The following is a 13,080-nucleotide window of genomic DNA, read 5'->3' on the forward strand; positions in this document are numbered from 1 at the left end:
GAGGAATCTGCGGCCGCGGAACAGCAGCGGCAGCGCGGGGGAGGCGGCCGGACAAGATGGCGGCGCTGGGCAAGCAGTGAGTGCCGGCAGGGCCAGGGCGGCCGGGCCCCGCTGGGGCCGCGGGGCAGCGGTCGGGGGGGGATTTGCGGCTGGCGCTGAGGGCGGGCGCTGGAAGACCCTTGCCCAGGGACTCGCTTATCCCAGGTGTCCGCCGCTCGGCCTCGCTGTGTTGGCCTGACTTTAAAACTGTGTTTATTAAAAACAAACAAAACTCAAAACAGCGGGCAGGCCCTTGAGGGTGTGGCGGTATTGCCCGGCGTTATTTTTCACTCTTAGGGAGGAGAATCTCCTCAGTGTTCCCTCGTACCTCCCACCCTCGAGCACCGGCAGCGGCCGGGCCAGCGGCTCCCGCTCGGCCTCCGCAGCCGGGTCAGACGGAGCTGAGGGGCGGGTTCAGGGCTCACGGAAGCGAACAGCGGTCGCAGGGATGGTGTGGTACCCCCAGAATGATGGGGTGTTCCAGTCAGTTCAGCCATACACGCTGTGGCGAAATATTGACTCAGTGATGGATTCAGGGAAAGGCAGGTGGGCAAGAAATCTCCGATTTAGAGGTTGCTCAGCCCCAAAGGGAAGTGGGTTTAGCACAGAGATGGACTTTGTCAGTAGAAGAGTTGTTTGTGTGTGGTTAATCAATCTCAGCGCGATATAATCTGACTGTAAATCTTGTCCTTTGCCATAGCTGTAGCTGTGGTTTACATCACCAGCAAAACATGAAATTACTGCACTGCAAATGTAGCCATGGAATAGTGCCTGGTATACACTAAGGCTAAATCCCTTCAGATTAAACAATAATTTCTTACTTCTCTGAGAGAGAAAAGTAAATAATTTGGAGAGCTCTGGACAAGAGGGATTTGTGTCTTGATTTAGGACAATCGTTGCATCCAGAAACTTTGCATGGCAAAAGACTGCAGTAGCTCTGGGAGAAGCTGGCAGGTGTGCTCTGCTGCAAAGGCTGCTCACATATAACTTTGATACATTATGTTGATGCTGATCTTCTACTTTTCAAATTGTAAATGTAAATTGTAGATGTTTTGTTTTGGAGCGTGCTGTGTTGTAAGTGATGCTAAAGGTGACTTTTAATTTTTTTTCCTCTAGATATGGGCTTATTATGCCCAAAAAGTTGCCACAGAAAAATCTTGTTTCAAAGAAGCTGTCGGTGTTCGCAGATGAGTCAGATGAAGAGGTCAGTTCAACAATTTTCTTCTGTAATTTGCCCCATATTCTGCAAATTTCTTTGTGTCCAACCCTTAATGGCTGCATCAGATTTTGAGATTTTGGCAATGTCATTAGGATATGTGTCATCATTTTGGATTTGGGTGTGAAATATGATCTGTATTTTCTTTAGTACACATTACATGAAAGTGATGATTTTCTTGTTACTTTCTGTCAACTCTTCCAGAAGTTCAGCACATGTGACAACCTGTTTGCTAGAGTTAACTGTAGCTTGTAAAGAGATTTGTTGACTGTCACTGGTGAATGACTGCAAATAGAAAGCCCAGTAGTAATCAACAGATCTCACTCAGATGCTAACTTTAAAGTGTGGTGGATAAGTGTGTTTAATCCTTTAGTTCATTCCACCCAAATTTGATGTAATTGATTTTATGGTGTCCATATTGTGAACAAAAGCAAAGTTGTACAACCCAAAAGTTCTAAAGCAAAAGAAGATGCATGAAATTTGCGTGACAGTGTTCTTTTCTGTACTCTTTAATTTTTAATTTCTTTCAAAGTATTACATTCAAAATACTCGCTCTGTACCTGCCCCAGTAGAGGGCACTGTGCGCTGTGTAAATCCCACCTGGATGTGCACCTGGAAGCACGGGAAGTATCCAGGAACAGTCTGGGATATGGGCTGGGCTGGGGCCCTTACAGAAACCTGTGCTACAAAAATGTTCTTTCTTCCCTGGAGCTTCTCTCCATGCTTGTTCTTTTGTGTGGTTGAGAAAAACAATGCTAATAAAGCATCAAATAATTTTGGTCAGTTTCTGACTCACTGAAATATTTATATTTAAAATCTATTTTTATTTTAATGAACTAACAGTTGTTAATTTTATGTCACAGAAAGCCTGAATTTAGCAATTCACAGCTCCTGTGTACCTGGTTCCATTGCAGAATCCAGAGTGTTGCTGTTGAAGGTGTCTGAGCTCCTGTTTTACAGGGCATGAAAGGGCTGAGGACCTTCCTAGTGTTATCCACTCAACATGAAACATCTCAGTGCAGCTTACAGGAAACAGGACAGGGGTGTTTTAAATCCCATCTTTTTCCTCACTAAGCTGTGGTCCTCAGAGATGCTTACCTCCACTGTGGCTATGGAGAGAGGCTTTCCTTTAGATACAGCTCCTGGAGATGGTAATGGAGCACTTTCCCTGTTAGATGGGATTTGGTGTCTTTCTCTGCATTAAGGATCTGACCCCACATTTTCCAGATCTCAGGAATAAACCTCATTTAATCTGTTGTTGTTAAACATCATGTGGTAGGTCTGCGAACCTTCCTGGGGGCTGTCTTGTATTTTTTTCCTTCTTCATTTTCTCTTAATATCGAAACATTGAAACGAAAGAATGAATGCTAATAATTCTAGTAAAAATAATATATGATGCTGTCTGCCAACTTTTAGCTTAACAGCTCAAGTGTCCTCCCTTTCAGAAAAGCTGACAGATTTACTGTCAGAGTCTGTTATAAAAGCTCTTAGAAGTTGTTGTGCTCATCAGTATGGTACATACCCAGCAAAAAGTAATAATCTCGTAACTGCCTTTATCGGAGAAGATTGTTTTTTTTTTTAAATCAGAATTACTTTATTAGTTCAGTAATAATTTCAGAGCTTTTCAAGATAAGGAGCAGCATTTGGGAGGGGTTTCATTTCCTGTCTGCTACTTTATCAGTCAGAACTACATCTCAAATGTCTGGAGATTATGTATTTTTAACTGAACTCTAATAAAGTTTGTGCTGGGAAATCTGCACACCTGACTTGGTCTGTGATTATATATTAGATACCAAACTTCTGCTCCCTTCTTTTTTTTAACATTACTATGCATTTTTCACTCAGATTTTGCTGCTGTCCTTGCTGAAGGAATTTAGATTATTTTTTTCCCCTGTGGTTAAGTACATTAATGGATGTTACTTGCTGAAGATGGTCTTTGTGTTAGTTCATAAGAAACAGAGCATCTGGGATGGAAATTTTCTTGAAATACAGTGTTGACTGGGAAAAGGTGCCTTGTCAGTATTCCCTGTGTGCTGTTCATTGTTCTGTTTTACCTTTGGAGTTTAGTTGAAATTATCTCTGTGGTACAGCAGATAAAATTTCTGTTTCTTGATTGCACCAGAATTACCCAGTGTATGTTCCTGTACTGTACCAGTCTTTCAAAACTGATTTGTTAAGACAGGATGAAAAAAATAACTGTACATAGACCTCAGTAGGTGCTCAATTCAGGAGAGAGATTGTGGAGCCAGTGTGATACATTCTGTGAATGTATCAGCTGGATTTGGTGGGTTTTTTAGTGACCACCTAAAGATAAATGGAATGTTTAAGCAGGAAGAAGCTGAAAATAAGCAGAAAACTATATCCTGTCATAGGCTCAGGGTTTTGGTTTTACTTACAGATCCTTTGTAGTGGTTTGGTCCGAAACACTCATTACCATTTACAACTTTGCAAAGGAAGAGCCTGATTAAAAAGTATTTGCTGAGTAACTGATGTTGGTGCTGACCAGAGTTTTTGCAACAGTTTCCATGCAAAGTAAGACTAAGTAGAGTAAAGGGGCTCCTAGAAAAGAGTTTTCTGAGAAGTGGAAAGGAATAACTCAAGAGGATGTGTGTAAGATCAAGAATAATTCAGGAAGTAAGGAGATGTTGCCATTTCTCATAATATGAGCAGCAGGTTATATTATGGAATTACCAAGTAACTGGTTTAGTCTAAACAAAAGGAAGTTGTGTAGTTAAGGTGTGGAACTCCTTGCCACAGGATACTGTGGCATGGTGAAAAATATAAACAGATTCAGAAATGCATTCATCAAATTAAGGGATGCTCTTGATGTCAAACAATGGTTCAGGTGCATCCTCCAGTTCAGGAAGTCCTTGATCTGGTTTCTGGAAACTAGGATGGAGTGCCGAGGAAAGCTGATTCTGTGTACATGACTTGTTTTTCATGTTCATTCTCTTGATCTTCTGCTAGTAGCCATGACTCATATCATATGTGAATTGAGAAGAATCTTCTGCCTGATGTGATTTTTATTTTTCTTTTCCATGAAGACTGGAGTCTCATGTGCAGGTTGTAGTTGGATTGTGCAGGTCTCTATGAGGGCAGGCCTTAAGGATTCACTTCTAAATCCATGTACATGGGGGTGTAAGTAGCTCATTTTAAAGTGAGAAGGAGGTAAGAAATTGAGAGAACCATGAGAAATGTTAACAGATTGGGGTAATTTATTGCTTTTTTTTTTTTTAAATAACCTTTTCAGTTGTGTACAAGCTCTCTTCCATGGTCTGGTAGCAGTGGTAGACTGGAGAGTCTCATTTCTCAGAGTTCCTTGATTTGCATGGATTCTGTGTCCTTTCACAGTATACGGTTAAAATGTTTTCTCCTTCCAGAAAATATTGAACTATAAGCTTTGTGCTTCAGAAGAATAGCTTGACTAGAGGGAGGGAAAAAGTATGAGACAGATTGCTGAGCTTATAGGGCCTTTAATAAATGGGAAGTTGATAAGTAAAACAATACAAAAGGACGGGAAGTTCTCATCTGTCAGAGCTCACAACACAACAGGAAATTGTCAGCCATAAACCATTGGGGAAGGTGTTTGTTTTCTGTAAACTTACTGCCACTCTGGAGAAATGGCAGATGGACTTCTTTACCATCATATGTCCAGTAATAAGGATTATGTATTACTTTAGTGTTTACATAATCTTTGCAGATAAATGCGTTTATTCCATGTAGGCAGACAAGGAAAACATTCTAAGCAGTGTTTCAAATATTTTGGTGGAATAAAGCTTATTCTGTAATTGTAACTGCACAATCTGTTTCGTCTTTCACTGAGCTCCTGCTTTCTGGAATAGTGCAGGGGAGGTTCTTCACTGTTGAAGTACCTTTCTGTTAAACCAGTGTAAGAGTTTCCCATAGAGGAAACCTTCAGTGATGACCCTCAATACATCAAACAAAGGACCATCTTCTTTCCCAAGAACCAGGAGGAAATTGAGGTCTTCTGTGTAATGCTGATGTGTGTTCTATGGTAATTTTAAATGGCTGTTTATGGTTTATACTGACTCATTTATAGCCTTTTCAAAAGAAGGTATATGTCATAAAATTAAGTACAGGGTCGTAAACTACTAATGAACATAAATTCTTCAGAACTTAAGTTTCAGTACTGAAAGCAGAGGTAAACATGAGATGAATGAAGCCAGGGTTCTTGTAGGTTTTAAACTAAATAATCTGCTATCTGCTTCCCCCAGTCAACCAGCCAACCAACCAGCTACATAAATAAATTAAAGACTATATCCAATTCTAGTCCAAATAATCAGCAAGCTGCAGCAGACAGGGTGTAGCCCCCGATACCACAGTCAGCTCTGTGCGTTGCTCATGTCTGCCAAGCTCAGCTTCCTAAAGCCCGAAGCCTGGGCTGCTTCCTTACCTGGTTGTCTGCACCTGGGTAATAGCAAGCATCTGCTCTCTAGTGGTGAGCACAGAATCAGTGCAGGGTTTTTCTTCCATAAAGTGCACATCGCATTTTCCCTTTATTAGCCACAAGGTTTAACATTTGGAAAGCAGAGATGGATTTAATCTATGTTTACCAATTATAGCACCAGAAAAAGTGGAAATATGTGCCCTTTTGAGTTCCCCTTTTTCCTTGTCTGTGAGTCCTTTGCTTTGAGGGAGCTAGGAAGGAATATTTTCAATGTTCTGTGTTTCAGGGGGTTTTGATTGTAGTATTATTTATGAAGGTCATGTGTTTGTGGGAGGTGAGCAAAGGTCTAGAATATCTCTAGATCAGGTGATTCTGTTGTATGATACCAAATGTACTTCTCCAAATAATGACAGTGTTACCGTAGCACCTTCTCTTGCTGAGTCTAGAATTACTTGGTACTCCTCTGAGATACTATCTTTCTGGCATTTAAAAAAAATAAAAGCCACAGAGAAGTTTGCAAGTACTTTTATTATTTATGGTTTCCGTAGCAGAAAAAAAGTCCTTTAGAGGTTAACACTGTCTGTACCTGTTCATTACTCCCATCCTGGGTGGATGACAGAGCCCCCAAAGATGTCAGGTGTTCCTGTGGTCTTTGTGAAAATGCCAGCTGGGTAAAGGGACAGAAACGGATGAGAACTTGTGATTTTAGTCTTTCCCAGTGCCGAGGAGGAACTGGGTACTCAGCACAGGGCCAGTGTCTGCTCACACAGCACTGCCCTCTTGCCAAGTCAAGCAGGCACCTCCGGGGAGGGGAGAGGGGAGAGACAGAGTGCACAGAGTCACGTATAATGAAACTCCGTCCCTGCACAGCTCGTTCCCTGTTTCTGAAATTAATCAGTGAAAAAAAAAGATTTGCACTGTTTACAGTCTGTCCTGGAGAAAATTGTGGAAAAGCACTTGGTGTTTTCCCTTGTTAACACATCTGTTAAAGTTTTAATAGGATAAGAAAGAGGGGTCACGACATGTTATTATTTTATTTTAAACATCAAATGAATTTAAAAGCCTTCATGTTCAAGGGATCTGTTTGAATTTAGATGGTGCTAATTCTGTTTGATTTCAGAAGATCTTAGTCCCTGCTGCCAACCTCCCTGCTACTTGGTTTTCATTTTTTAATTTTATTACGAACAAATTACAGAATATCTTTGCCTTTTTAAAATGTGATGCAGAGCATGTATTAGTCAAAGTTGCAAAACTTGGAAAGCTGCCAAAATGCAAAAGGATTTTCCCTTCCTATTTCTGCTTTTTAGGATTGAGATGTTTAATTGCCTAAACAAGGATACAAGTCCTGCCATTATAGTGGATCTGTTTAATTAACACTATTACCTACTGGTTGAGAAAAGATAGATATGTAGTTTAGGTCAAAACTAATTAAAAGAAAAAAGTAAATAAAATGCAAAGCTTTTTTGTAAAAGTATGATTAGAAAACATATTTTAAATAGGGATCTGTTTCTTCTTAGGAAAGATCAGTATTGTTACTTGCTAGCATGTTAATCCTGAGAAATTAAACAGTAACATTTGAAGTACATGCTGTTTAGGTTTGTTTTTATTTCTGAAAATACACAATTAATGATACAGATCAGACTTGAAGTAAACACCAAATCCTTTCAGACTTTTGTATTTAACTATGAATAGTTTTTCTTTTTTCATGTGATTGTCAGTATCTCTGCTTGTGACTGCTACATCTCTGATGGACATGCAGGAAAACTTCCAGTATTTTCTGAATCACACCTGCCTGTAATTGGACTATTATATAGTTGTTTGTTAGAATGGTAGAAAAAGACTATTATCAGTGTAATTAATTTTGTTTCTGCAATGCTTCCTTCAGCCAACTGTTGGGGAAAGTCTTCAAAAAGAAGCATTGAAAAAGCAAGCAATGAAACAGGTAAGGGACTATTTTTAATTTGCTCTCAGTGTTCTGATGGGTAAGTTTATACTATAGATCTGCTTAAATTACAATATAGGAATGAAATATTTGGAAATAGTAAAGATTTCATTGTTATTATTTGGATCTCTTCTCCCTTTTTTTGTTTTAGACTAAATTGGAGATTCAGAAGGCTTTAGAAGAAGATGCTACGGTGTATGAATATGACAGTATTTACGATGAAATGCAGCAGAAGAAGAAAGAAAGCAGTGCCAAACTGTTAGCTGGAAACGATGACAAAAAGGTCAATACATGAGAATGTATCGTGTCTGTCCAACTCTCTCTGCTTGGGGTAGTCATGACTGGTTAACTTGTAGACTTCAAAGCATTGCTGAATTATCCTGACAAATGATAATTTCATTGTTACTTATTCTATTTAATTTGAAGGCTCTTGTCAGGTTCTCTGTATGAAAGGAAGCCTTAAAAGAAGGGCAAGGCTGTTACAGTTATGGAAGACAGAGGGATGAAAAAATCAAAAAAACCATTTCTTTTCATTTAGAATAAAAATCCTCCTAGTCAAAGATGGGATGACTGTTTTGATTGAATACAGCAACCTCTCTTGGTACTGGGAAATGTGCCATGTTAGGGATGTGAAAGGGAGTGGCAGTTTATTTTGGATAGCTATCGATCAGGGGAAGAACACATTAGAGTAGCTCCTGACAATTTTCTTCCATTACCAACTTAATTCAACATCTCCATCAATCCCAATTTGTGTTCTCTCAGCCACCTCAATTATCTCTCAGCATGGTAACTTTTTTCCCTTCTACCTCAGCCCAAATACATCCACAATATCCTCAAAGCAGCTGAGATTAGAAAGAAGGAACAGGAAAGACGAATGGAAAGAAAAATTCAGAAAGAGCGTGAAATGGAAGGAGGAGAGTTTGCACACAAAGAGGCTTTTGTGACTTCAGCCTATAAGAAGAAGCTGCAAGAAAGAGCTGAGGAGGAGGAGAGAGAAAGAAGAGAATCAGCTCTTGAGGGTGAGATTCACAGTGAAATAATAGTCCTGAAAAAGAAGTAGGGCCTTGTACATGATTTACAACATATTCATCTGGTGGTCTCTCTGTGAGGCTTAAGATAATTAAAGTCAAAGGGGACCAGGTTCACAGATCCTGAATCAGATCCACCTTGGTCTGCTATTTTCCTTTGCACGTCTTACAAATGGAACAGAGGAAGCTCCTCTGTTTGTGCGTCAGTACTATTTGGGTTGGTACTTAAATTTTTCAGGGAGGGTCAGTTGTTGAAGGAAGACTCCTAAGCCTGGGGTACAGTGATGTTTCCAGTTCTCACCTCAGACATTCTGATCAGTATCAGGAGTAGATGTAAAGCACAGGATGTAGGATCATAAGATTAATTGGGTTGGAGTGGACCTCTGAAGGTCACCTGTTCCAGCCTTCTACTCCAAGTGTGGTCTGCTGTGAGGTCAGGTCAGGTAACTGAGCTTTTATCTCTTTGGGTTTGAAAACTTCCCAGATGGAGATTGCAGTTGTGGTGGTGTCTACCAGTTGTGAGTTGTGTGTGGTGAGTATTTGTGGCACAGTAAATCCAACTGTCTTTTCTTTCTCTCAGCATACCTGGATGTGACCAAACAGAGGGATCTCAGTGGGTTTTACAGACATCTTTTAAACCAGAGAGTGGGGGAAGAAGAGATGCCTAAATGCAGCTTCCGTGAAGCCAGGTAGGATGTGATTCCAAAAGGGTTTCAGGTATAAAAACCAGCATCTGGCTGTGATTCCATACTCACTGGAGGATTAGACAGAGAGCACCAAAACAGTGGTAACGTAAACTGGTAATTTCAAACAGCTGATTAATTGAATAATTTGGTAAATAACTGATGATCATTAGTGACACAGAAATGAAACAAGCAGGACAGGGATGCTGTCTAAAAGGTATCAAGAGGACAGTTATGCTTGTAATCCTGCTTGGTATTATTCTAACCTACATTTTCTTTGGTTTATATAATATTTAGCAATCTGTATTAAGTTACACATTTTGAATCATGAGGAAGACAAGAGGTAAAATAATGAGCATAGCAGTAAGTCATAGGAAATGAATATACTATGAATTTCCTGTAAAGAATGTGAGACTCTTAACTTTGTGCTTACTCCACATTTAGTTGCATAAAAACTAAATTGAGTGTTGATGCTGTGGTAAAAGGAAATGAATGATATATGTAGGAAATCCAATGGGAATATTTTGAAATCTTAATACGTGAACATTCCAAAACAAAGTATTGAGATGAGACTGAATTATTTAGCTATTTAAAATGGTAACATTCTGCCCTGTGGATAAATGTGATGAAGGGGATGTTTCTTGTGTGCAGTAGTTGATCATTTGAGACAATTAACTCAGGTTAAACCTCATTTGATAGAGGTTTTGAGCATGGATGTCACTAGCTAAGTGCTTGCCATCCCAAAGAAAATGCAGCTTTCATCAAGAGATCTTCCAGATCTGAGATTGGATTGTTAGAAAGTAAATTCTTAGCCTAAATGAAGAAAGTGATCACTGAAGTTACTCAGCTATCTGAAGCAGGGGAGTTCTCCATGAAGTGTTCAGGATGATGTGATTTTGTACTGTGTAGAGACCATTTGAAATGATGTTTTTTTAATCTTGCAAATTAAGGGAATTTCCTTTAGCACATAAAATTAGTTCAGGGGAAACAAATAATCCTGTAGATGGTGTTCCCAGCAAGGCTTTCAAATAAACTCAGGTGTATATTTTAATTTTATTCTTTCTCATGGCGGTACAACAGGATACAGAGAGAAAACAGCTTCATGTTTAGATCTCAGAATTGTCCCTAAAGTGATCCACCTTTGTTGTTTTAATTAATTGGATTACTAAGTAAATTACGAAACTTTTCCGTGCAATTTTTAGCCATTGTTTATAGGCTGTCCGTGCCTTCAAGCATTCAGCAGACATAGAATGTAACTGGTGGTGTGCTGACTCATGAGAGTGTCCCACAGGCTGTTACTGGAGCTGTGTGATTAAGTGGAAGAGATGTGGCTCATGCAACTGAACATGTATTTCCTCATCAGCCAGAAGAGAATGACAAAGCGTAACCCCCTCCATGGGTCAGCATTTTGCATTTAAGAATATTTGAGCTGTTGAAAGTTACTAATTTTTGTCTGAACACATGTGAGATCAAAAAAAACGTGTTCCTGCCTCTGTCAACAAAACACACAACCTGCTTCTTCTCTGGATAATTATTTGATGTGAATAGAGGACTAAACACATAAGAAAACTTATAACCTGCCAGCAGGCTTACATAGGAACACAAATCAATGTTGTTTTCCTTAGATGGAGGCTGCACATACTTAACCTCACTCTTTTAGATAAATTCCTCAGCTCATGTTCATCAGAGAACCAGAAATGGATACTTTGTGCTGGATTCCTGGAACCTGAGCCACAGACAGATTTGCTTTCTTAGACTTTTCAAAAAGCAGCATCTTTTGCCTAAGTCCTGACCAGAAGTCACTTTGTAGAAACGTCCAAGATTTCAGGCTTTTTAATGTTGTTTTTCTTTTCTAACGTAAAAAATGTAGGACAAAGGAAGAAAAACCTGACAGTCAGGATGAACCCAGTGAAAGGAACAAATGCCCATCGGAAAGACAGAGAGTGAAGCCCTCTAAGAAAGAGAACAATCCAGATGCTGATACCGACTTAGGAACTGATAGTAGTGATGATGACAAGAGACACAAACATAGTAAAGTAAATTTGAAGAAGAAGAAAAGGCGGGAGAGCTCTGTGAGCAGTGAAGAGGAGGTTAAACATCACAAAAGCCAGAGGCATTCCAGGTCACCAAGCTCATCCAGTGTGGAGGAAGAGCCACGCACCAAAGCCCAAACAAGTCATCAGAGGGGAGAGAGCAGGCCAGGCAGAAGGGGAAATGATGAACAGTACAGGGAGAAGGATTATGAGAGAAGTAGGACCCATGAAAAGGATTACCAGAGGGAAAGGGAAGAGCGACACAGGCACGGGGATCACACTAATAGAGATCACTACAGAAGGAGGGAAGATCAAGATGATAAACAGAGGGGGAAGGAAAGAAGGGAAGATCAAGATGATAAACAGAGGGGGAAGGAAAGAAAAGAGAGGGAGGGACATGGCAGAGAATGGAGGAGGGCAAAGGAGAGAGAGGAGAAGGGCTCAGAGAAGGAACGAGAGAAAGAAAGAACAAGAAATGATAAAGACAGATACAATGACAGAGAGAAGGAGAGAGGAGAGAAATACAGAGAAAGGGAAGATCATGCAAAGGAGAGAAGAGAGAAATATGGCAGTGATGAAAAGAAGTACAGAGAGAGGAGGGGAAGTACTCCTACATCTTTAGAAAAAGATGGAGAGACTGATCTGGGAAAAGAGAGAAAGGGAAAAGACAGAGAGGTGGATGAGAAGGGAAGCTCCAGCTCTGGAATTTTTTCTGAGCAGAAACGTAAAGCTGGAGAAGAAGGGGAGAAAGAGGAGAAAGAACAAGCACAGAAAGCACCTGAGAGCATGAGCAAATTTGCCAAAAGGAGCAATGAGGAGACAGTGATGTCAGCACGGGACCGGTACCTGGCCCGGCAGATGGCCCGAGTCAGCACCAAGCCTTACATCGAGAAGGAGGAGGATTGATGTCCCTGGGCTGTCAACCAAGAGGAAAGGCCACTGCTGTGCAGATTCTTGGACAGAAAAGGTTATCCTAGCTATTTATTCCTGGCTTTCCTTTGAGAAGTTGTGTGTCCCTTAAGAGAACAACTTTCGGAATGGATTAAGAGGTCTCTTGACACACACCCTTAGTGTGTTTGTACAGTTGAAATATTAAATGTGGCTGACTGTCCACCCCGCCCTTCAGTACCATGTCCTTGGTATTTGAAGATTTTGGACAGACCTGGGGGTGTTAAACAATTTAGGGTGAGAATACATCCCCTGAGGAGGGGGAGCCAAAACAGTGAGCTCTGCTGAAACAGAGGTGTTCTCAGCTCTTAGGAGAAGTCATTGCTACCCACTGCTGCTCTCAAAAATGGGAATCAAACCTGTAAAAGTGGGTGAAAAAGCAAGAAAAACAGCCTGAATAATGATTTGGGAGATTTCTGTATGTAGTGTGGAGTTTTGTAAGCTATATGCATATTGAGATACAAATTTTGTATTATGTGTGGGTTTTGGTCTGGGAAATGTACAGAAACAGTTAATAAAGTGTAAGATACATATTGGATCTAATGTGTGGGTCATTTTTAATGTGTAGGTTATTTTACTGCATCTTTTTTGCATGGAATAAGGCAGATGAGTCTGTTTACATGTATCACAGTTGTATCTGCTTGTTAAGTGATATTTTAGATTTGTCAGTCTTCTGTTCAAAGGTTCATATTCAAGAATAAAAATTACCTTCAAACTAGGTAAGTAGGATGTCTGACAGTGGTCATAGCTTTTAGAATACATTTTCAGCACTTTTAAAATTGT

At 40.2% G+C, this 13,080-nt stretch overlaps 1 protein-coding gene across 1 annotated transcript; it reads left to right on the forward strand.

The window, feature by feature from the left end:
* Nucleotides 1-11: 11 nt before the first annotated feature.
* On the forward strand, nucleotides 12-12,840 carry NSRP1 (nuclear speckle splicing regulatory protein 1). Its single transcript, XM_039562896.1, has 7 exons — nucleotides 12-76; nucleotides 1,156-1,243; nucleotides 7,549-7,605; nucleotides 7,757-7,888; nucleotides 8,417-8,624; nucleotides 9,214-9,322; nucleotides 11,187-12,840. Exons 1-7 carry the CDS (start codon nucleotides 57-59, stop codon nucleotides 12,253-12,255), a joined length of 1,683 nt encoding a protein of 560 aa, XP_039418830.1. The 5' UTR covers nucleotides 12-56; the 3' UTR covers nucleotides 12,256-12,840.
* Nucleotides 12,841-13,080: the final 240 nt, after the last annotated feature.

Source organism: Corvus cornix, chromosome 19 (genome assembly GCF_000738735.6).
Source record: "Corvus cornix cornix isolate S_Up_H32 chromosome 19, ASM73873v5, whole genome shotgun sequence".
NCBI classification, from domain to species: Eukaryota; Metazoa; Chordata; class Aves; order Passeriformes; family Corvidae; genus Corvus; species Corvus cornix.